Consider the following 22,473-nt stretch of genomic DNA (forward strand, 5'->3'; position numbering starts at 1 on the left):
TCCTGCTGGGTGGGGCGCCACCATCGCCATCTCCATCTCCATCTCATGCTGGTGCCACAGCGCTCTCTGTCCGTCTTTTCTCAGTTCACATTCGAGTTTGCTTTTCATTTATTTTTCCACACACTTTGTGGCCGCCTCGCCTCAGTACAGGTACGAGTATGTGGGCGTAATTGAAGCGAAGGAACAAGAAAATGTTTTCAATTTGAAAAATTGTTAGGAGTACGTACCCTGAAAATCGGAGCCAAATGAGGGTATCAAAATGGAAAGAGAGGAGGGGTCGGGGGAGAAGGGAGTGGAGAGCAGCGTACAAAGAATTGTGCTCCAGATTTCGATTCCGCCCTAATCCTTTGGCACTCTGTTGGTATCTGAGTACATTTTTACATTGACTACTCTCATTATTCTCTATTAAATTAAGGTCCTACCCGAGACCATTTGAGTCTAACGTTAATTGTTCCAAGATTAAGATATTTGTTCCCTTGCTCTTTCGCTTCTCTCTTTGATTATTATTTACTTAGGATCGCTTCGGGCCTTTCTGCTTTCTTCTCCCGATGCGGCTGTGCGACGCAGAGGAGTGCCGATCAATGGCTTAATGCCTGAGTGGAGGTTAAGGAGATTTATTCAGTTGAGGGCTGAGAGCTGAGAGCTGAGAGCAGCTGTCATCGGTGTCGGGGAGACCGTCACCATCTCACCCCTTTTTAAAAATAGAAACCCTAATTTTCTATTCATTGCCAATTTAAGTGCGATATAAATAATTTGGCATCTACCAGGTAGATGTCGCTGACTTTGATGAAGCACTTTCGAGGGATCGGATGGTCCTAGGGGAGGGTTTCAGTGTCTAACGAATGCCCGTATGTGGGGTGCCATTTTTAGGTAACGAATTAGCAATTTGATTTGGGGTAGTCTGGCATGGATCCTTGCCACAGCGTTGTTTAATTGATTATGCAGAAATATTTCATTATTTATGTAGGGAAGTGGTTTCGGCTTTTTTTTTCGGGTTGCCCTTTAAAAAACAGGATTTGAAGGATGGTTTGAAATTGTTTAAGTGGCAGAAGTATCTATGGATCTGGATTTTAGTTTTGTGGTACTTTTCAACCACCCCGCCAAAATCCTGTACACTATTTTTGTAGCTTTGGTTTATTTTAGAGCCAAAGGAAAATTTCTTGCCCTAATTTCGTTGAAATTTCTATACGATTCTTGGATCTCAAGCAAATTTCTGACAAAACTCCCATCACCAAATCAGATTACGCTTAATGCCATCTTGATTGGGCCTTCGCTTCTGTTGCTATTCTCCTCTGCTAACCTTAATTTCATAATTGATTAAATTATTTAATTTACTTTGGAGTACAGACATATTTTTGAAGTCTACCCTGCCCTGCCCTGCCCAGCTCTGCACTGCCTTGCCATCTTCTGATTATATCGGCGAAGTCAACAAAAAACCTTGTTAGTGATTGCGGTAAATGAGATTAGAAACTTCTTGCTGGCTACACCTCCCCCCCCCACCCACCACTCGTGGCCTCGTTTACCGCTCTTCTCGCAAATTCCCCTGTTTGATTTTTACCATAGCAAAGATCCGAAACTTTTAACCTACAAATACAAATACACACACGCACACAGGCACACACAGGCACACACACAAGCTCACTCATATACAGAGAACATAACCGTAAATAGTTAGTTCACCTTTTACGTGCGTTAATGATGTTTTCTCAATCAAAAAGTTAAATCTTTCGTAGCGGTTGAAGGAGAGCTTTTGCAAGCAAAGTTTTGGGATAGACAGCGGCGTAGAGGGTGAGGGCGAGGGTCTAGATTGGTGTGAGGGTGGGAATGGGAATGGGGATTGGCGAGGGCGAGGGCGAAGGCTATGGCGATGGGCAGGGTAAGGCTTCGCGAGAGCAAGCGTATGGCGGGGGAATATCGTTTTTTGGCTTCCAATCGGACATGAAAAGCTAATTACAAGTAGCTGAAAGTTGTGCGTGTTTCGGCTTCAATGGTCCAAAATGGAGTTGGGTGTCGGTAAAGCAGGAAGGGAGGAAGAGGAGAAGTAGGAGGAGGAGGAGAGCAACACCTGCTCAAAGAAACTTTGATTGGGTTTTATATATGATTTTGCAGTGGCAGCGAAAACAGCTCGTCGTCTCTTCGACCAAGTGTGCCAATAATTTTCATAAAAAATATTATTGCATCTGCTCGTTGGAGACTCCTAAGTCTTTGCTGGTTTTCAATACAAAGATGACCTCTGTTCTCTCTATGTTGTCCCATCTCACATCATAATTCCTAGCAAAATGGAGAGAATTCGCGCACTAACAAACAAATTGATTCGTCCCATTTGCGATACCAATTCCAGCGGTTACATATAATTACGAATAAAGTATATTTCATTGGTTGAATAAGTCATAAGCTCACATACATATACTATATACAGACTGAATAGCTGGTGTAAAAGTAGAGCCGCGGCCCTTGCCGTGGCTCACAACGTTTCCGCTCGTTTTAGTTTTCCTTACTTTATTTGCGGCCTTACTTCAGTCCTGTGGTTTAATCGTTAATTCCCTTGGGTTCCAAGTCTCGTTCATAGTCCACAGAACTCAAATTTGAAGCTCCCCCAAAACCATCCCGATACACTGATGCATTCAACTGGGTTTATTCATTTATTCATTTGGTTACTTACTTTTGTACTTCCGTTGGACTTTAGAGCTGGCAAGCTCTTTGGTTCAAAACTTGAATGCCGAAGAGTTTTGATCCCCAAAAGAAAGCTAGGGAAAGGGTGCAGGAGGGAGGTGGAAAAGGAGAACCAACCCAAACACTTACTTACAAAAGTATTTTACCGTTACGCTCTCCCCTGTGTCATAACAATGGGACTTCGCCAATTTCATGGCACCCAAATTGTTCTTAGTTTGGGGCTGGGTATCGCTTGGGTTGGGAATTTTAATATTAAGCTAAGCTGTCTCTGCTTCTTCTAGAGCATTTTGAGAGTTTCTTGTTGAGTTTTCCACCCCTGCCGCGTGCCCAGCGAAAAAGTTTTTTTTTATCTACAGCCAAATAGTTTTGGACTATTTCTCCATCAATTTTATTGGTAATACTTAGACAAAAGTTTATCCACATTACACACACACACACAGTAGATAGGGGGGACAGTTGGAGTGGAAGAGGAAGAGGAAGACAGAACGAGAGTCCGAAATCCTTAAATGAAAGGATTCAATGCGTAAAGTTGGTTGAGTTTGGCCCGAGATTTCTTTTTTCATTTTGTAGGAATAAGAGAAGCCTTTTGTACATCTTTTCTTTTTGATAAATTTCCAAGTAATGCTTTTTCAGTGGATGCTGGCGAAGGATAAACTAATAAAATGGGTCCCAAATGCTCGTCGGCTTAATTTTAATTACTGGCTTGGGCATTCGTCTCCTCCTTCCTCCCCACCGCCTCTATCTGCGGCGACGATTGAGAGTGCGGAAAGTTTTGCCAACTTGTAATTATCACTCACAACATGCAGTCGAGCATCCCTTGCCCTCTTCTCCTCCCTCATTCTGGTTAAACACCTGACAAACTGACAACTACAAACGGAGGGAGGTCCAAACTCCCCCACACACAGCCACACAGCCACACAGCCACACACCCGCACACACGTGTAGCTTAATTAATAGACATCACAAAGTGCTACACCGCTCTGTGGGGAGTACGGGTACCCGTATATTACCCGTGCCCCGAAATTTGACATGATGTAGCACAATTCTGGCCACAATAATAACTTACATTTTAAGCCAATTTGAAAATGGCAACACAAAAAAGAATTTCCATTTTCACAGTTAAATAAAAATTAATTACAACAATTAATCGTCGTCGTCGCCGCACCAGCCGCAAAAAATGTATGGAAATGCTGGCTTGCAGAGGCATCGACAGGTGGGTTACCCTAGACATTCCATATTCAAAATATATTACATTAATTATAGTGGAGGAGTGGCTTTTTATTTGACTGAATAATTCTGAATATCCAGGCAAACATTGATGTATGAGAGCAAGAGAAGCGAGTGAGCCGGGGGTTGGCACACGAGTATATACGAGTCTTTTTTTGCCTAGCTCTTTCAACCGAGAACCTGTGGAACTGGTATGGAATTTGGAAGATATGAGGCGCAGAATTATAAGGAGTGATCAGAGATGAATGATCATAGGGAACGAAGAAAGAAGTAAGCAGAAAGGAGTTTCAACAGATTAGTAAACCTAACCAGATATAAGTTTTTATTGGCTCGAATCGGATTAGGCCGAGTTCCACTGTTTCTTTTCTACTCAAATGATGCATTGTCCCATTGTTAGCCCTATGGTCGTTCACAACTTTCTAAAGGGTACACAAACGAGAGCAGTTACAAGGCGAACAACCCTCGGGACAACTGCCCCGTCCAGCTTGAAAAGTCCTGTCCCCCATCTTCTCCACTTACCGCACCAGTCCAAAGCCTGGTCGTTATATGCGGCTTGCTGCTGTTAAAACGCAAATGTTAAACCCTTTCGGTAATGCAAAATAATTGCTACGGTTCGTGGTCCGAGTTTACCAGAGTTCCGCAGAAAAAAATTTCAAAAAAAAAAAGAGTACCGAACAGAACAGAACAAAAAAGAAAAACGTCAAAACGTAATATTATTTTCCCTCTCCTCCGCTCTCATCTGCCGGTTTCTGGCTACAGTTTGGGTTAACAGAAATTAGAGCAACGGAAAAGTGGGCGTGTGCCGGGTTCCGTTTCATTTAGTTTTCAGTTTCCACCTAATTTACCCAATTGGGTAAAAGTGCTTTGTCATAATCAGCCCGGGAGCAAGGTTCGCATATCTAATGAATGAATAGAAGGGCCGTAGAAGGGTGGGGCCAGGGATCTGGCCTGGCCTGGGACCTGCGAGCTACAGAGACGGAGGAGGTGCTGGACCAGGCTCCACCTCCGGACCCGGACCCGGCTCCGGCTCCATAAAGTAAATGTTCATGAATGAATGGGTCTTCGCCTTTCTCCGCTGGGCACATATTTACCGAGTTGCTAATAGGCTGTCACATAATTAGCCCTGAAACAACCTAAATCGGACCACCAGCATCAAAACAAAAAAAAAAAAAAAATAAATAAAAGGATAGGAAAGGAAAAGAGTTGGAATAAAATGGAGAGACTGACATTAACATTGGCTTTGATGGAAGTCAAAGATGACCAAACGATAATGTCCAAAGATGTCCTAATGAATCTTACGGCAGATTCGGGGTTCTGGCCCTTTCCTGATAGCGCTGGGGATTAGGGATTGAGGTTTTTTGTTGTCCTTGGGGGATAGATCTAGAAATCTGTTAGGAGTGTTTACTCCCCATTAAGATAAAGAGTGACGAATGAGATTGAAGGGAAGGGCCAAAATGCATATTTGTGGAAGCAAAAAGGAGTAAGGAACAGAAAGGAAAGATTATCCCACCCAGGAGTCGTAGAGTCCTAAATGATTTATACATAAATCATGAGATAGAATGTCCATGAAAGAGTATCAAAATGTTTACCGATTATTTTCTTAGGGTTATCGTGAATGGTCCGGTCTTTTTCACCAATTTTCACCATAAATAAACGGCAAATTGCCTTTGAAACTTTGAAACAATTCTCTCTTCTGATATCCCTGCAAATCTCTACTTTCCAATATTCAAATTGAAAATAAGAAATCCCTTAACTATCATTTAAAGATTAGGGAATAGAAAGATTCCTTCCATGGGCTAACCGGACCCGTGCATCAATTTCAGCTTGTTGAATGTGTCTTCCTCCTCCCTTCGCGCCCCTGCCAACCCATATCATTTCCAATAAACAGAGAGAGAGAGAGACCACCTCCTTCCAATCTTTACCTGATTTGAGGTAAAAATTCTCTGCGCCTTCCCAGAGGTCGCATTAGACAAAAAGCAAAAAAGCCGAAACTGACTTTGAAAAATGGCAAACGATTGAAGGGAATCGCCTGACCGACCCAAGAACCCTACCACACCCCACCACACCCCACTCCCCGCCACATACCCCCAAGCCAGGGGCTGCATAAAACAGTTTGCATTAAGCGCATTTTGCATGGCTGTGTTGCAATTAACGATGCAGAGCAGCTGCAATCAAGCAGCATGTACAAACGAGCATAAATATTTCTGATATAGTGATATAAAAGGACATGCATGCACACACGTACATACATACATATACATATACGAGAATGCGAGAGGGAATGCAATTCGATGATTATTGTTTCAACGCCTCAATAATTCTGAAAATGTTGTTTTTTCCCGTTTTCGAAAAATGGTCACAAAAATTAAAAAAAAGGGAATATACATATATATATACGTAGATACAGCACAAACAGCGATGAAAGGGGGAGAGGAATCGAGCAAATATTTGTTGCAGCAATCCAAACTCTGTTCCCTGACTGTGACTTTGTTCTGGCCACGTTGTAAGTTGACCATGAGAGATGGCCATGATGACGATGATGATTGCCATGGCTCTCTGTACGAATGTACGTATGGACGTGTGTGTATGCAGAAACGTGTATATGGCAATGGTCAATGCTAATTGCCAATTATGGACAAATTCGTTCGAGCGCGAAATTAAATTAACCCCTTTTTTGCGCCGATCCCTGCCTGAAATCCGCCCAAGCCGAGCACACAAAAATCCGCATCTGCAATCCTCGACCGCGTCATCAATCAGCCCCAGCAGCAAAGGAAGCAGCAACGCAACAGCAGGGCAGGCCACACGAGGCGACAAAACACAAACTACGCTATGTGCGAATATGAAATATTTATGCACACATTTCACAGGACTGTTGCGGCACGGATACGCGGCACAGCCGAATTGGTTGGAGGTTTGCCTGCTTCCTGATCCGCCATCAGATGAAGGAAGGTTCTTAATAAATATACAATTTATTATGGCCAGGTAATGGTTTCCTGGCCCATCTACTTACACCTGAATTTGAAGTGAATTGATCTCTGGATGTGTATCGCCGATCTATCTGGAATATGTTTTAGTCGTATTTTCCCAACCTCTTATAGAGTAGCCCCCATTCGGTAGTGCGCAGATTCCAATCCAACAACACCTGCTTATGTTTTTTATCCGACCAAACAAAAAACCGCCGTATGCGAAACATATCGATCTGAAATTGTCAACTCGAAAGCCCAGAAAGCAGGAGGTAAAAAACGAAACCTATAATACCCCGCAAACACGTTAAGTGCCGAACAGAATCGGAATGATTCAGGCCCTCTCCTCTCCACAACAAGTCAGTGCATTGAACGCATATAATACAAGCTTGTGAAACGATAGTTTTCCTTGAAACGAATGTAATTGCATTTAATTTTTGTCATGGCTTTCACGGGGCAGAAAGCCCTTTTAAGTTTTAACATTTTTAACAACAATTTTAACAACACGCATCGCGTCAGATTTTCAATGTTTGGTTATGACAATGAATGTAATACGGGGGGATATAATTCCCTTTTCGAGGCTGCTGCTCCTGTGGCTTGGTCTGGCAGCTGACACGCGTACATGGGTTGGGTATTGTGGTATGAACATGATTCGGATTCGGAAAATACTCGTCCTGTGCGCATTGTCTTAACGCATCAGAGGCAATTGCTGTCAATGAATTCAATTGAAAAGCTCCTCAAAGGGTAAACAACAACAAAAGACTAATCAAATGTATAGTAAATCGAAAGGGGGATTGTCGCAAAAGTATGACTAACCTTCTGCAAAGATGTGTATGTTTATGTGTACGGAGAAAGAAACGGAGAACTTTTCCTTCGATTTCTTTCCATTCAAGGGGGGCATCCTCTAAGCATCCTCTTCTTCGCCCAATGCCTCGTCGGAGGTGGTACGCAGCACGGCCACCGTATAGCCCCCCGATGGCGTTGTACGGATGTGAGTGCCCCGCATATTGAGGAAGCGCTGACGCATACGATCCCGCCGCTCCTGATGCCGCTGCTCGATGAGCTCATCGAAATCCACTGGGGAATAAGTATGATGTTTATGTAGCTATGTGTGGGACTGCAGAAAGCTTACCACTGGCGGAATCACGTATACTGGGTCTACGCCGGCGTGGTCTGTCCTCCTCCGGGGCCTCCAGGGGCTCAGTAAAGGTCAGTCGCGAGATGTCCTCCCAGGTGGAGCGACGGCTCGGATGATAGTTTTCCGCGAAACTAGCGCTGCTGGAATGCTTGTCCAGCATATAATTGAGAAAGTTATCGCGCCCACTACGGTTGGTTGCAGTCGAGTCTCGGGACATATGGAATCTCCTTTGCTCCGAGCTATTGGCTCTGTAGTCTAGTTTGGCCGTAGAGGCCTCGGGCGGGCCCGTCCGTTTCGCGTCGTCGGCATAGGGCAGCTCGTTGGGGAAGACTTCGTCCCAATACTGATCCTTGACTAGTTCCGGATGCTCCTGGTGCATCTCATCGACAATCAGATAGGAGACTGTCAAATTGCGATCTATCATCCAATTGAGCTGCGAATATGAGAGAGTACTGGACTAGTGTTGGATAAAATATAGATGGAGTGGAGTCCAAACAACCTCAAAGTCATCGTCGTCCTCGCCAAAGGGGTTGATCAAGGACTCGGCCACCTTCAGCCAGCCCATGTAGAAGAAGAACTGCAGAATTGTGAGGAAGGGAAACCATTGCTCGACTCTGTTGGGTGAGCCGCCAGCATCGGCGACTTGTGTCCACTGCTGGCCGATCACGCTGAACAGGAAGAAGGTGTAGGTGGCCAGGGTGACCACCTGGGTGTACACCAGCGGCACACTGACCCAGTCGTAGTACAAGAGGAATCCACAGAAGCCGCGGAACTTGTTCAATTCATCGATGATTGTTTTGACGGCATAATCATCTCGAATCTTGTTCTCCTTTCGGGCTCTCATCACGATGCTGGCGGCCCAGACGATGGGCATCCAGTGCTTGGGATAATGGGGGAAGGCGATGTCCATGTTCTCGATGATGGCCTTTTCGTTATCCAGCAACAGCCCGGAGTCGATGATCTGATTGTAGGTGGGAAATCTCTTCTTGACATTCGGCGATATCATCGTGAAGACAATCACCTGGCACAGGCACACGTACCGCAGTATGGTGCGACGCATGGCCCGAGCCCGATCGTCGAACCCCTGGATGCTGGAGCTGACCAAGATGGCTATAGAGTCCGGCCATGGTATGGTCGTATACTGCTGCCACCAGCGGCCCATCACAATGGAGACATAGAAGCCGAGCACAAAAGACAGCGGCAAGAGGTTGCCGTGCATATTGCAGTAGTATACAATGTCCTCGAAGACCCTACAAGTTTTTGGTTAGTTTTTAATTAGGGATAGTTAGGATCTCAGATTATAAAGACACCAACTCTTGGGCCTTTGCGCTCATTAGCATTCGATAGGAGAGGGCCAACAAGCAATACAGTGAAAAGAAGATGAACAGATCGATCCAAACCAGCTTGTAAATACTTCCGCGCCATCTAAGAGAGAGAGACAGACTTAAGGGACATTTTTCAATCTTCCTTTTAACTCACCTGAAAAGCAATTTCAGAAAGTTGCTTATAACCTTCGAGGTGTTTACGTTGGCTGTATAGGTCACAGTCATAATTAAAAGAATACGAATTCTGGATAGAAAGAATCTCCGAACTGACAAAACTATGAATCTTTTGACAGTCAAGGCAGAGTAAACTTCAGGCAGTAGACACCTCAAAAGAATGTTGCTTGAACTTCATTCAGGACTAGTTCTCAGAGAAGACTACTTCGTAGGCTGCATCTATGTTTCTGGCCTAAATATGAAGAAACGAGCTTGGGTGGTCGACGGACATTTTCATGTGAAAATGTCAGTTCTTTTCGGAGATGAATTTTTTGTTTATCGTTAATCGATATCAAACGCGACCGTACAAGGAAAGCTTATGTGCAGGCTTATCGCAGAAAACACCAACCCTTTTCATGCAAATGACCATTGTGTCTAGTCCTAATAAGGCTGCAAGTGTCCTAGTCCAGAAACTTGAACTTAAACCAAAACTTTTGAGCAGAATTATGCAAACAAAACACAACTAGGCGAACAGTGTGACCATAGTTGCGTGTTGTCTGTCCACACTCATTTACAGTACAGAGTACGCGTTTGGAGTTACGAGTATGTGTCATTTTTATTGAAGTCAGTTTCGTGCAATACACATTTACTTGTCCTTTTTCTTGCTTATGTGACTCTTGTCTGTCTGAATTTCTGTGTCCTTGCGCGTTTGCCTGCCGTTGTCCTGCTCCGAGGCCCCGCCCGAACTGGTTTCAGCGGGAGCTTCGCCCTTCATCAGCTCCAGCGTCATGGCAGCATGATGGATTTGACGAGTCATGCGTTCGCGTTCCCGCTCCGCCTTCAGACGGGCAAAGTCGTCCTTGCTTGTCTCGCGACTCAGGTGTTCCTCCTCGCCCAAATCCTCTTCGAACCGTGAAAAGTGTTCATCCGAGGAAACTGAGATGGACACAGAGCTCCTGCTGGGGTTGATTTCATGCGGGGCGAATCGGATGCGCAGCTCGTTCCCGTCCTCGTCATCGAAATCGGTCCAATCCGGCTCCAGATCGACGCTGTGAGCCTTGTACGGATTCGATGTCAGCGTGCTGATCTTGGACAGGTCCATTCTAGCTGTAGAAGCCTCCGGATGCTCGGCCCGCTGTGCCTCCGCTGCATAGGGCAACTCATTTGGGAAGACCTCGTCCCAGTACTGATCCCTGACTAGCTCCGGATGATCGTTGTGCATCTCGTCCACGATTAGATAGCTCACTTGAAGATTGCGGTCGATCAGCCAGTTGAGCTCAAAGTCGTCATCGTCATCTCCGAAGGGACAGATGAGCGTCTCGGCCACCTTCAGCCATCCCATGAAGAAGAAGAACTCCAGGGTGCTGAAAACCGGAAAGTAATAATTGATCACGTTCCTGTATCTGCTCTCGCTCTCGCCGCCAGACTGCTTATCGATCCATTGATGGCCGAATATGGCGGCCATGAAGTACGTATAGACCGCCAGGGTCACCACCTGCGTGTAGACCAAGGGAACACTGATGGTGTCGTAGTGGATGAGCATGTTGCAGCCAGCCCGAAACTTGTTCAGCTCGTCAATCATGGACTTGAGGGAGAAGTCGTCCCAGATGCGCCCCTCCTTCCTGGCGCGCGTCACAATGCTGCTGGCCCACATGATGGGCATCCAATACTTGGGATGCTTGGGAAACTTGGCGTCCATGGCCTTGATGATGTTCGCCTCGTTCGCGTTGAGCATGCCCGCCTCAATGAGGTAGTCGTAGCTGGGGAAACGCCGCTTAATCACCGGCGATATCATGGTCAGGACCATTGTCAGGGCCAGGCACACATATCTCATGATGGTGCGACGCATGAGTCGTCCGTGCTCATCCTGACCCCGCACCAGGGCACTCACATACACCGCCAGGGGATCTGGCCAGGGCACTGTGATGTACTGATTCCACCAGCGATCTACAATGATGGACACGTAGAAGCCCAGAACGAACGAGAGCGGTATCAGGTTGCCATAGCTGTGGCAGTACACGACAATGTCCTCGAATATCCTGAGAATCAGATTTGTGAGCGGGCTATGTATATGTGGGTTGGGGCCCTATAAAAACTCACACTTTGTCACTGTCCCTAAGGACATAACGGTACAGCAGGGCCATGCAATAGAAGCTTGCCAGAAACGCCAATAAATCCACCCAAATAATCTTGTAGATACTGGCACGCCATCTGCCGATTACGTTCATAGATGCTTCAATGGACAGCTCTTTTCCAATAATCAAAGATATCTTACCTGGCCAACAGCTTCCAGAAGCAGCCAAAGTGGCGGCACGAGGCCACCTCGGCTGTGTACGAAACCGTCATATTCCCGCTATTAGGTATTCCAATTTGAGGACTTTAATATAATCTTCCCGAGACTGAGACAGAGACTGAGAATCGATTGTGGCAATACACAAGCACTTTGTGAGGCCATAAGCACAGCCAACTTTGGAATTAGTTTGCTTGGGGCAATTTTCTTACTCAAGCATTAAACGAAGGCAATCTCGGTAGGCGCGTCACATTTGTGGGCGTAATTATTTAAATTAGATCATTTATATTTGCCACAAGGCGGTAGACAACACATACCCAATTTTCCTAGAGCCCCCCACACATCCAAGCATTCAACTCTTCCTCCTTTCATATGTACTTGTACATGTACACACATACATGCATACATATGTATATTTATACTCGTACATGTAGTTGGGTCTGCTGGGAGGTCTGGGGAGCATTAAATAGGTGCAGTAAAATTTTAATACATTTTGGGTGGAATGGCAGTGAAATTTCCCAACTCCAACCCAAGGGAAAGTGTGAAGAACATTTTGAGCATCTGATTAGCATTGGAAGCGTGTAGTATTTGTTGTTATTGCTGATACCCCTCCATACAGCCAATAAACTCGCATGTTGAGTAATCTACAAACCTGAAAAAAGGTGAAAATAAATGAAAGCACGTGACGCATCGATAAAGTTTGATTCTTGGTCTAGTAATGCCTACAATCAGTTAAGAGATAATATAATACATACGATTAGTTAATATTGCTTGAGCGCCTCGCGATTCCGCCTCACAATCTTATTCTGAAATTAAGCATTTATTCGGCTTCTTCTACGATATTTTTATATCTGGTACTCGAAGAGTTTAGGGATATATTTTGTCTGTGGTGGATGCGTGCAACAGCCAGGAGGAAGCGTTTCTGACTATATAAAGAATATATTTTCTTAATCAGGGTCAATAGTCGAGTGGATAGAGCCATGTCTGTCTATTCGTCCATCCACCTCTATGAGCGCCTAGATCTCAAAGGATATATGTAAGTGCTAGAGCATCCAGACTCCTGTCATGTTACAAGTGTAATTTCAAATATTTCTCCGTCCTCTTCCTCGTCCAATGCGTCGGCACGCAAAGGTGAGTGAAATATGGAACCATAATGCATCATACATCATACTGAGTACCGGGTATAACAGTAAAGCTGCGTCCCTTGCCACGGCACGAAACGTTCCCGCTCGTTTGGAGTGGTAATTGCTCAATTTATTGAGATAAGAGAGCCATCCTACAACGATTAAAACTACATTCAGCCAGGGCCTCAACATACATATAGACATTTTTTTGTAGAATATATATCTTTTGACCATTTTTTTTTTCCAAATAATTGTGATATCGAAAATGTGGATTGAAATTCAAACCAGAAAGGGATTTAAAGTTGAAGGAGCCTTATGAAAACGTAAGTTAGATAAATTTTTTAGGCTTGAGCAACATTAAATTTAAAAGACGATTTGAAACTTGTCTACGAGTGAACTATTTTTTATTGCAATTCATTCTTTGATAGCGTTGCATTCGTAAACTATCGGCTGCGACTGCTCCGATGGATGGTGAAGCTGTATAATTTTCGGAATGAAATTAAGGATGGCCAGTATGAATAGGGTAAGGTTTTTAAGCGGAAGTTCCAAAGATAAATATGTAAATACATGTATTTATATGTCTGCATGGACATATGATATTGGGACTGGTCATGTTTGGAGTTTATCCAGCATGCAATGTCCTGTCCTTTGGCAAAAAGTGTCTTTTCGAAGCTCACATTCATCAATTTAATTCGATCAATATGTAAAATTAATTGTCAATTGATTGATACAATTTTGTACAATTAACTGTGAGTTCTGAAGTCAATATGTTATTGTTTACCGATGATTTCCCGTATTAGTGAGTATATTTCCATGCATATTTACAGCTGCACATCGTATTTACCCAAATGTTTATTTGAGATTCCATTCTCTTCCTCTCCTTCTCTACTCAAAGCGCATCCAAGCTTATCAACCGACTCGACCACTTCACCCAGTGTATAAATTGACACTCGACAACCAATAACAACAGCAACAGCAACAATTCTAAAGCGCATCTATACAACTGTATTTGTGTGCGTCTGTGCGATATTATTTCATTCCCCTGTACACCGGTGCACCGGTAGGGTACTACGAGCAGAATACGGAATACGAGTATTCCGAGGCCTCTCCTCTCGTATATATCAGGCAGAATATTATCTTACACTTTCAGTTAACGTTATGCGCTGAAAACGTCAACAACAGAGCAACAAAGAGCGAGCGAGAGAGGAAGAGAGAGTGAGAGAGAAGAGAGTACAAGGGAGTGATAGTGTGAGCCAGTTACGGTACGTTTAAATCTAAAGCCGAAACGGTAGATCGGACATAAAGTAAAAGAAATCATAAAACAATAATCTTATCTAAAGAACAACAACAGTCTGAACAGTGCGGTGCGGTGTGTGGGTGTGCCGTGTCGAGCACAGGGGAGTGAGTGCGGTAAAATCTGTTGTGTTGTTTCTGCTATCGCAAAGATCATAAAACGAAAAAAAGGGAGACAACAAGAGCAAAAACGGCATACGGCATGCGACGTCACACGGCGTGATTCAGAGCAGCGGCAGCATCTTCCCGTTCCCTCTCTCTCCCGCCGGACAAAAATACATACATACATACATACGTATGCATATCTGCTAATTTTTTGCTGTTGTTGCATTCGCTCCAATTACAACCCAGATCATCTACCTCTCTCACTCCCCTCGCCACACCTGACTTAGGTGATCGTGGGGAGGGAGTCGTCGTTTTCGAAGTCGTCGTCTCTTATCAGTTTGCCTCGGGCACACACAAGCTGTTTTTCCACTCTGCGTCTCCCTCTGCCTGATCTTGGCTGGGCGACGGCGACGGCGACCGCGACGGCTACCGCTCTCATCCGGCTGAGGTTCGGCTTCGTCTTATCTTAAGAGTAATACGAAGACGAATTCGCGTCTGTAATACTAGTCCGACACCCGCGGTGGCCTGGTCAGAGCAGTCCAAGACAGAGACAGACACAGACGCAGATCGCCAAGTGTGTCAGTCACACGTTCTGTCCATTTTTCCATTATTGTTTTTTGTCTTGTGTGAAAAAGCATTAATAAAAGACTTTCCATTCCGATATTCAACAATAGGCTCAAATACTTTCCCATTCTGAGCTGGACACAATACCCTTAATTACATAAAAAACGCCAACGCCTGGTAAGTGTTTCAGTGGCTAATTCAGATGATAATTATATAAATCTAGCATAAGTTTCTATTCGACAAGCCCCACCTGTGCTCGTAATTATCTTAATGTGCAAAGAGAGGATAAGTATAATAATAGAAATGCAAACAAAGCTGGGGAAGATACTGTCTTGAGCATCCGATGAGTGGGTGGGCGAGTGCCTAGCTTAGTCACCTGCTAGAAACATAGGAGCCATAAGCGCCGGGCCACTGAATAGAATATGTAATAATCTTCAACAAATATCCAATTTGTCATCCCGCTCCCTTGTCTTGAATTGTTGGCATTCTGCAAGAAATAGGGGGACATTTGATTCTACAAATCACCTTCATTCGAAAAAGTTCATAAGAAACTTCCCCAGACTTGAGTTCAGTCTCGTCCCTGCATATGGTATGGTAGAAAACCTATACGATACGGCTGTATAGGTTGCTCTAAGTAGAGCAATCGAGTTCGAATTTGATGCTAACAATAGCCTCGTCTCACCCCGGCTGGGGCTATTATTACGATTACAATTTGAGCTCAATTATTTGCATATAATCGTATAATCGAAAGCTGCGCCAAGATAGGACAGCAAGACATTAGACACAACACGAACTCGCACTCGTACATATGTAGATCGAAGTGCATCATGATCTTGGTGTGTACATACCTCAGCTAAGATGGGATTTTTTCGCTTTCCAGCTTCAAGGTTTAGTGAACTTATCGCGCATCAAGAGAGAAGGAGACGGAGCGAGAGATGGTTCAACAGCTTTCGCCCTGGAAGGTTCTGACACGACGGAAACGTGTCCAGGCCGATGGCAGTGAGGGCGAATCCAAGCTGAACCGGGTGCTGGGACTATGGGATCTAACGGCATTGGGAGTGGGCTCCACTCTGGGAGCGGGGGTCTATGTGCTGGCCGGACAGATAGCCAAAGATCAGGCGGGTCCCTCGGTCATGATCTCGTTTGCTATAGCCGCTCTGGCCTCGCTACTGGCAGGTAAGGACGCATCTTGAGATCTCTGTTGTCTGGAGCAACTTCATTAACGTTTCGTTCTCGGACTTTAAGGTATTTGCTATGCAGAGTTTGGCGCGCGGGTCCCCAAGGCGGGATCGGCCTACGTGTACAGCTACGTCTGCATCGGAGAGTTTGCTGCCTTTGTGATTGGCTGGAATCTCATCTTGGAATACGTCATAGGCACTGCCAGTGTCTGTCGAGGGATAAGCCTGTATCTGGACTCCCTCCTGAATGATACGTTGAAGGAAACCTTTGCCGAGGTGGCCCCCATGAATGTCACATTTCTCGGAAGCTACTTTGACTTTCTTGCATTTGGATTGGTGGTCGTGTTCGGTGGTATGTTTCGGAGAAGACTCTCCTCAAATTGATTGCTGATAGATTTCTGACTCCTTTAGTGGCCCTGGCCTTTGGCGTGGAGACCTCGGCAATGGCAAATAATTGCATCACTTGTCTGAACATCTTTATACTGGGCTTTGTCATCATAGCCGGCGCTATCAAAGGTAATATTTTGTATTCTGCGAGTGACGGAAATCCCTGAGAGTATCACTGAATTAATTACCCAGCTGACTTCACCAATTGGACTGTGGACCCATCGACTATGAGTGCCAATGCCACAATTGGATCTGGGGGTTTTTTCCCCTTCGGTTTCGAGGGGACTCTCCAGGGCGCTGCCACCTGCTTCTTCGGATTTGTGGGCTTCGACTGTATCGCCACCACTGGGGAGGAGGTTCGCAATCCCCGCAAGAACATCCCACAGTCGATCCTGCTCTCCTTGCTTATAATCTTCCTGTGCTACTTCGGCGTCTCCACCGTATTGACCCTGATGCTGCCTTACTATCTGCAGGATGCCAACGCTCCGCTGCCGTACGCCTTCGAGTACGTGGGCTGGCCGGTGGCCATGTGGATCGTCACGGTGGGTGGACTGATCGGACTCTTGGCCAGTCTTTTTGGGGCTTTGTTTCCCCTGCCCAGGGTTATGTACTCGATGGCGCAGGATGGCCTGCTCTTCCGGTTCCTGGGAAAGGTGAGCCCGCGATTCCATGTTCCTGTGACCGGATCGATTGTGGCCGCTCTCTTTACGGCCGTCATTGCGGGCCTGTTCGATCTGGCCCAGTTGGTTAGCCTTCTCTCCATTGGCACTCTACTGGCCTACAGCGTGGTGGCCATTTCCATAATGCTACTCAGGTACATGGAGTACTATGAGGCGGAGGAAAACCAAACGCGGATCGATAGTCGAGCTTCGGAAACCACTTCATTGACCTCCAGGGCGGAGCGTTTCACCTGTGGGTCGGTCTGCGCTCAGCTCTTTAACGTTCATCGCGTCCCTGAGCCAAATAGGATATCGACTAGAATTGTAGGAACGCTGACTGCACTTTTCAGTGAGTATACAAAAAAAAAAAACAAGCAGAATCTAAAACTAAAACATTGATACATATGTCTTTCAGGTCTTATTGCCTTGGGTCTGGGCCTGTTGATTATGCACGCCTATTCCGCGATCAGGTCCCAAAAGGCGTGGGCCCTAACTCTGCTGGTGGTGTTGATCGGGCTGATCTGCCTGATCCTCCTGCTGATCTGTCTGCAGCCCAGGGAAGCGCGCAGTCGACTGTTCAGAGTGCCTTTCGTGCCAGTGGTGCCGGCCATCAGCATCTTTATTAATATCTACCTGATGCTGCAGCTGGACAGCTGGACATGGATACGCTTCGGGGTGTGGATGATTGTGGGTAAGCTTGCGATTGCTGTGTGCTTCATTACTGCAACTACAGCAACTACTGAGCATGTGGTAGAATAATGCGACTAATGCATGTCACTTCTTGAACTAACCCTTTGTATTAAACACAACGTCTGTACTAACACACATAGGTATACCCATATTCCTTGCATGCTGGTATCTTTACGACTGTAAGAATCCACAGAAACGCAACCCCGATCGCTTGGCCTACTATACGGCCCTCAAAGGACCTTCGACAGCTGCCGATAGTGCAGATAATGCAGGCAACGGTCTGTCCAAGGAAAGCGTAATCACCCAGGACACTCACTGGAAGAGCAGTTCCTGCAGCAGCCTGGATCGAATACAGAACCTAAGCGAGCTGGGGGAAGATATCATCGAGGTGAAGAATGCCAATGGAAAGATCTTCTACGTGGAAGACACCAAGAGCGAGAACTCTACCGCTACCCTGGGCGGGACTGAATCACCCTCTCGCGAGGATGAACAGTCCGTTATAGCAATGCTCGATGATGTCCTCGACGCGGAGGACATACAGCAACAGCAACTGGAGCTAAGCCAGCAGAATCACATCTTTGAGCGCCACTTCAGCCTGGACTCGGAGATGTACCCGAGTGTGATAGAGACCGTCATCGTGGCCACTGTCCATAGTAGTAGTGAGGACGATGAGGTGGTCAGCCAGCAGTCTTTGAAGCTGCGGAAGTATACGCACGACGAATGCCGAGTGTTTGCTCAGCAAATGCTCGATGAGATGTTCAATAGCGTGGTCTTCTTTGAGCAGCTTGAGGCAGCCTTGGTGGCCCGAGAAGAGGCTGTACCAGCGGAGGTAAACGATTCAAGGGATACTATTGGAGACACGCCAAAGCTGAGGCGGCTCGCATCCGAGACGTCCCTCAGGTCTCAGGCCTCCTCCATCGAGGATCCCATGCATTCAGACAAATTTAAAGACCGCTTAAGTCACATCATTATGAATGCCAGTGCCCACAAGGTGAATACAATCATGAGGAGGAAAGGGGAGCCCGAGCCCGAGCCCGAGGCCGAGCCTGAGCCCGAGGAGCCTGAACCAGAGGCAGGACCAGCGGGAAGGCCAGAAAGGACGCTGCTAAAGCAATCGAAAAGTGAAACCGATGTGCGTCGGTTAATGCTCAAGGCCATCAGCGAGCTGAAAATCAACCATAATGAGGATGGTAATGTTGGTGGGGACTCCTCAGATTCACATACCGCCCACCGCCACCCCTCCACATCCACATCCACATCGATACAGTATCCGAACAGCAGCCACGGTAACGGCAACGGCAACGGCAACACGGCTGGGCTTATACCTCGGCCACCGAAATTCGATCCAATTCTGTACAAGACCATCAACAGCATTAGTTTGCGCAAACAGCGACCCAGTTTGAGCCAACAGCATGTTGTGGATGCCAAGAATCTGGTGGTAGCAGCAACTGTAGCTTCCTCAACGGAACTAGAGCCGGAGCCGGGGCCAGGGCAGGGGCAGGGGCAGGAGCCGCAGTTGGTCCCATTCAAAGCGAAATTGGAGGCCATATTGCAGCGCGGACCCTCTCACCGCACCCAACAGCATCCGGACCCTGTCCGTCGCCAGCGTCCGCAGTCGACCCACGCTGAGCAGGAGACAGAGGAGGCGGAAAGCTGAATGGGGCTGGGGTGCTGTGCGGAGTGAAACCAAAGAGTGTGCAATATTTTTTCTTTTTTTCCTTGCTAAAAGTAGTTAAACTTCCATGTGGAATGCACATGTTGGTAGACTGTAAAGAGCTGTAGATAAATAGTTGAATGCCAGCAATTTTAGATAGTATTAACAATGGAATTGTAGTGTTGTAGATCTTGAGATCTTCTAAAATCTCTAAAATACCTTCTATAGGTATACTGATATGGACGTTGTATTGTGATGGTAGAAAATTTAACTTGGGGTAGTTAAATATACAATAACACACACTACCCACACAATCCGTAGAGTCCTTGTCACGGTTATCATACTGAAACTAGTCGTAGACCATAAAATATATTTAATAAATTAAAAATGGTATTATAAAGGTGAAAGCAATTAGCCAAGTGCATGCCTGAACTGTTTTGTCAACAAATTTAACTAATTATATATGTGTATACAGGACTTTCCATATACTTTCTGTATGGCCTGCCCAACAGCTACAGAGAGCTGCGACGACAAAGGGCTGGCTGGCAGAGACTCAAGTACAGCGAACGGCTCTGAAAATGGTATTTCCTTCCGAAATCAAATAATTATAGATCTATGAAGCTATATCTACATACAATATGTGAATGGATCACTAAGATAATATGATAAATTGTGAACAATTTGTTGGTTATAAATAAATGAAACTACATACATAGATGTAATTAATTAAAGTCAAATGTCTTACCTGATTGGGAGAGAAAGGACAGAAGTGGAAGAAAATAAATGTCGAGTTGCAGTTGCTGCAGCCGCTTCCGGAATCGAACCCCGGACGATCGTTCCGAGAGTGTGTTGCAGTATTAATAACCCAATGAATTGGGATCGTTCATTGTCGTTTAATTCCCAGTGGCCTTGTCTCAACTGGTCGTATCTCCCATGGGTCGTGCACTGGCTGACTTTGATAAATTAATTTATTTCGGCTGATCGTCTCTCTGAGAATTCCCCCTCTTCCCGGTTGCCCCTTCCCTGCCACGAAAAACCCCTTCCCTTCCCATCCTAAAACGTTTGGTATTCCCTTTTGCTTTTGCTGTTGCTGTTGCTTTGATTTTGATTAGTCTGAAACATCCCCTTGGGCTGGGGCTGGAGCTGGGGATGGGGCTGGGGCTGAGGCTGTCTTTTGTAGTATACTCGTACGTAATGCCTTCCTTCCCCTTTGGCCCTACACTTACACTGTCCTGATTTATGCGGACGTTCGTTGGGGCATTTCTTTGGTTTGGTCAGGTCGCTCGAGCTGTTGATGCCAGTCTAGAGATTTGTCCAACCACAAGCCGAAACAACTGGCGACTGTTTGGCGACCCATCATCTCCTTACCAGAACTGGATCAGTCTGCTGTTCGAGCAGCATAGAATGCCATGTTATGCTATGGTATGGTATGGTATGGTATGGTATGGTATGGTATGGTATCGTATTGTTCTAGGGCGAAAGACGACGTTTGTGCTGCGTAAGTGTAACAAATTGTAATCGTATTTGGCGGGGACTTTGTCTGGGGCGTGCCCCAGAGTCTCCCCCGCTCTGTGTGTCTGAGCAGAGCTCCCCTCGGCGTGCCCTGCTCCCCTGTGCCCTATGCTTTGCTTTATTATTATTAACTTTGTTATGGGCCAGAGAGGAGTTGAAGAAGCTGCCTCAGAAGTCGTCCGGTGGTTGTTTTGGTTGTTTGCTACACTTGCTCCCTGGCTGTCCGCCCCCTTTATCTAGCCAACCGTTCAAATAGTTTTATGGCATATTTATGGGCGCCAAAACTTTAAGTTTCTTTGGCTAAGACTTTAAGACTGTCGGCAGGGCAGTCAGGTTGCTGGTTTGGGGGGTTCCGAGTGTGGACGATGGTGGGGGTTGGTGTGGGTTGGTGTGGGTTGGCGTGACCCCGGAGAGCATTGACTCTGTGGGGCTCTGTGACAAATCGGCAAAGGGCGAAACTAATTATTGTAAAGGGAGAGACAGGGAACGAGAGACAACTCATGATATTACATTCTATTGCGAGTACACAGAGTTTTGAGGGTAAATACCAGTACGCATATGAATATATTCGTCGGCAAAAGGGGGCTGCAGAAAAAACAATAGATTCAAAATGAGTAAAGAATATAAGATATCAAAGAATGGACACAAATCTAAATCCATAATAAATCAAAAGACTCAAGGATTGACAAAACGATTTCCAGATTTCTAATTTATAAATTTGTTCTTACTCGAAATATCCAAAGGTATTTAGGGGCTGGTGCCAGCAATTCCCATACCATTCCGGATGGTCTGCAATAAAAAATCCTCATTAATCCCGAAGTAAGGTTCTGTTTTTTCAAAATCCTTTTTAATGGAGGTATTTAAGTCTGCAAAAACATATCTAATACTAGTGTTCGGAGCAGTAGCTGTCAATAGATCTAAAGATATCACCAATATTCCTTTCTAATATCTTCTATTGGAATCTATCAATGGAGAGATCATACTCGTAAATGTGGAGCAGGATTACGTACTCTCTTTGGCTAGCAGAAGCTTTCTCAAAGTGAATATGCCATCCACAATTCTCCGATGGCTGCCTGGCATCGTTAACATATTAGGACCGGACCCACTTCCAGGCACCATTCGGCATGCTATGCATCGATACAGAGCCAACAGACATGACCGGGACACACTTTGACCACTTCGAAAATGAAATTAGTAGATGTAGGCTTGAGCTTAGTTAACTTCCACTCCCAGGTCTGGGGACACTCCTTTGAAAAGTCTCTTCTCCAAATGAGTTGGACCCTCCACCTGTACTTACTCAGTGATCATCTCTTGTAATATTCAGCTCCCCTAACTTGGGGGCCCTAAGTACATTTTCGCCGCATGGAGTGCACAGTTATTTTTGAAGCTGTTTAGTTTGCCATTTTTTTTTTTTTCTCTTTTTTTTTCTTGCTGACTAAAGCGGCTTTTCCATATTCATAAAAATTGCGAGTTTTACCATTTCCTCTGCCTGCCTGGAGTCCTGGGCGTATTCGGAGTCCACATACACACACAAACGC

At 45.6% G+C, this 22,473-nt stretch overlaps 3 protein-coding genes across 7 annotated transcripts; 1 reads left to right on the plus strand and 2 right to left on the minus strand.

Moving 5' to 3' along the window:
• Nucleotides 1-7,275: 7,275 nt before the first annotated feature.
• On the minus strand, nucleotides 7,276-9,698 carry LOC108153781 (bestrophin-4). Of its 2 annotated transcripts, XR_001774926.2 has the most exons (6): nucleotides 9,481-9,698; nucleotides 9,316-9,426; nucleotides 8,501-9,251; nucleotides 7,996-8,434; nucleotides 7,680-7,940; nucleotides 7,276-7,625 (listed from the first exon to the last, which is right to left on the minus strand). XR_001774926.2 is itself a non-coding variant. In XM_017283923.2 (5 exons), the coding sequence occupies exons 1-5, from the start codon at nucleotides 9,549-9,551 to the stop codon at nucleotides 7,768-7,770; spliced, it is 1,545 nt and encodes a 514-aa protein (XP_017139412.1). In that variant the 5' UTR covers nucleotides 9,552-9,698; the 3' UTR covers nucleotides 7,276-7,767. The 2 variants fall into 2 exon arrangements, 1 of the variants encoding a protein (XP_017139412.1); XM_017283923.2 differs by having other exon boundaries at nucleotides 7,276-7,940.
• Nucleotides 9,699-10,061: 363 nt separating this feature from the next.
• LOC108152749 (bestrophin-2) lies at nucleotides 10,062-12,400 on the minus strand. Its single transcript, XM_017282305.2, has 3 exons — nucleotides 11,755-12,400; nucleotides 11,580-11,690; nucleotides 10,062-11,518 (listed from the first exon to the last, which is right to left on the minus strand). The coding sequence occupies exons 1-3, from the start codon at nucleotides 11,823-11,825 to the stop codon at nucleotides 10,126-10,128; spliced, it is 1,575 nt and encodes a 524-aa protein (XP_017137794.1). The 5' UTR covers nucleotides 11,826-12,400; the 3' UTR covers nucleotides 10,062-10,125.
• A 1,639-nt stretch (nucleotides 12,401-14,039) lies between these two features.
• LOC108152747 (cationic amino acid transporter 2) lies at nucleotides 14,040-20,154 on the plus strand. 4 transcript variants are annotated; one of them, XM_017282302.2, is made up of 8 exons: nucleotides 14,041-14,155; nucleotides 14,966-15,032; nucleotides 15,736-16,031; nucleotides 16,101-16,385; nucleotides 16,445-16,549; nucleotides 16,613-17,428; nucleotides 17,495-17,770; nucleotides 17,910-19,861. In XM_017282302.2, exons 3-8 carry the CDS (start codon nucleotides 15,791-15,793, stop codon nucleotides 19,424-19,426), a joined length of 3,240 nt encoding a protein of 1,079 aa, XP_017137791.1. In that variant the 5' UTR covers nucleotides 14,041-14,155; nucleotides 14,966-15,032; nucleotides 15,736-15,790; the 3' UTR covers nucleotides 19,427-19,861. The 4 variants fall into 4 exon arrangements, with proteins under 4 accessions (XP_017137792.1, XP_017137791.1, XP_017137790.1 ...); XM_017282303.2 differs by lacking the exon at nucleotides 14,966-15,032 and having other exon boundaries at nucleotides 14,040-14,155; XM_017282301.2 differs by lacking the exon at nucleotides 14,041-14,155 and having other exon boundaries at nucleotides 14,797-15,032.
• Nucleotides 20,155-22,473: the final 2,319 nt, after the last annotated feature.

Source organism: Drosophila miranda, chromosome XR (genome assembly GCF_003369915.1).
Source record: "Drosophila miranda strain MSH22 chromosome XR, D.miranda_PacBio2.1, whole genome shotgun sequence".
Classification (NCBI taxonomy): domain Eukaryota; kingdom Metazoa; phylum Arthropoda; class Insecta; order Diptera; family Drosophilidae; genus Drosophila; species Drosophila miranda.

What these genes read in the sequence shown, in the direction of transcription:
- LOC108153781 (XM_017283923.2), bottom strand. Translation starts at nt 9,551, where the DNA reads ATGACTGTGACCTATACAGCCAACGTAAACACCTCGAAGGTTATAAGC. An exon ending in AGGACGACGATGACTTTGAG is followed by an intron (nt 8,435 to 8,500) that starts GTTGTTTGGACT and finishes TCATATTCGCAG; the next exon opens with CTCAATTGGATGATAGATCG. An exon ending in TATACGTGATTCCGCCAGTG is followed by an intron (nt 7,941 to 7,995) that starts GTAAGCTTTCTG and finishes CTTATTCCCCAG; the next exon opens with TGGATTTCGATGAGCTCATC.
- LOC108152749 (XM_017282305.2), bottom strand. Translation starts at nt 11,825, where the DNA reads ATGACGGTTTCGTACACAGCCGAGGTGGCCTCGTGCCGCCACTTTGGC. An exon ending in TTCTGGAAGCTGTTGGCCAG is followed by an intron (nt 11,691 to 11,754) that starts GTAAGATATCTT and finishes CGTAATCGGCAG; the next exon opens with ATGGCGTGCCAGTATCTACA. An exon ending in CTTAGGGACAGTGACAAAGT is followed by an intron (nt 11,519 to 11,579) that starts GTGAGTTTTTAT and finishes TCTGATTCTCAG; the next exon opens with GATATTCGAGGACATTGTCG.
- LOC108152747 (XM_017282303.2), top strand. Translation starts at nt 15,791, where the DNA reads ATGGTTCAACAGCTTTCGCCCTGGAAGGTTCTGACACGACGGAAACGT. An exon ending in ATTGGTGGTCGTGTTCGGTG is followed by an intron (nt 16,386 to 16,444) that starts GTATGTTTCGGA and finishes TGACTCCTTTAG; the next exon opens with TGGCCCTGGCCTTTGGCGTG. An exon ending in CATAGCCGGCGCTATCAAAG is followed by an intron (nt 16,550 to 16,612) that starts GTAATATTTTGT and finishes TTAATTACCCAG; the next exon opens with CTGACTTCACCAATTGGACT.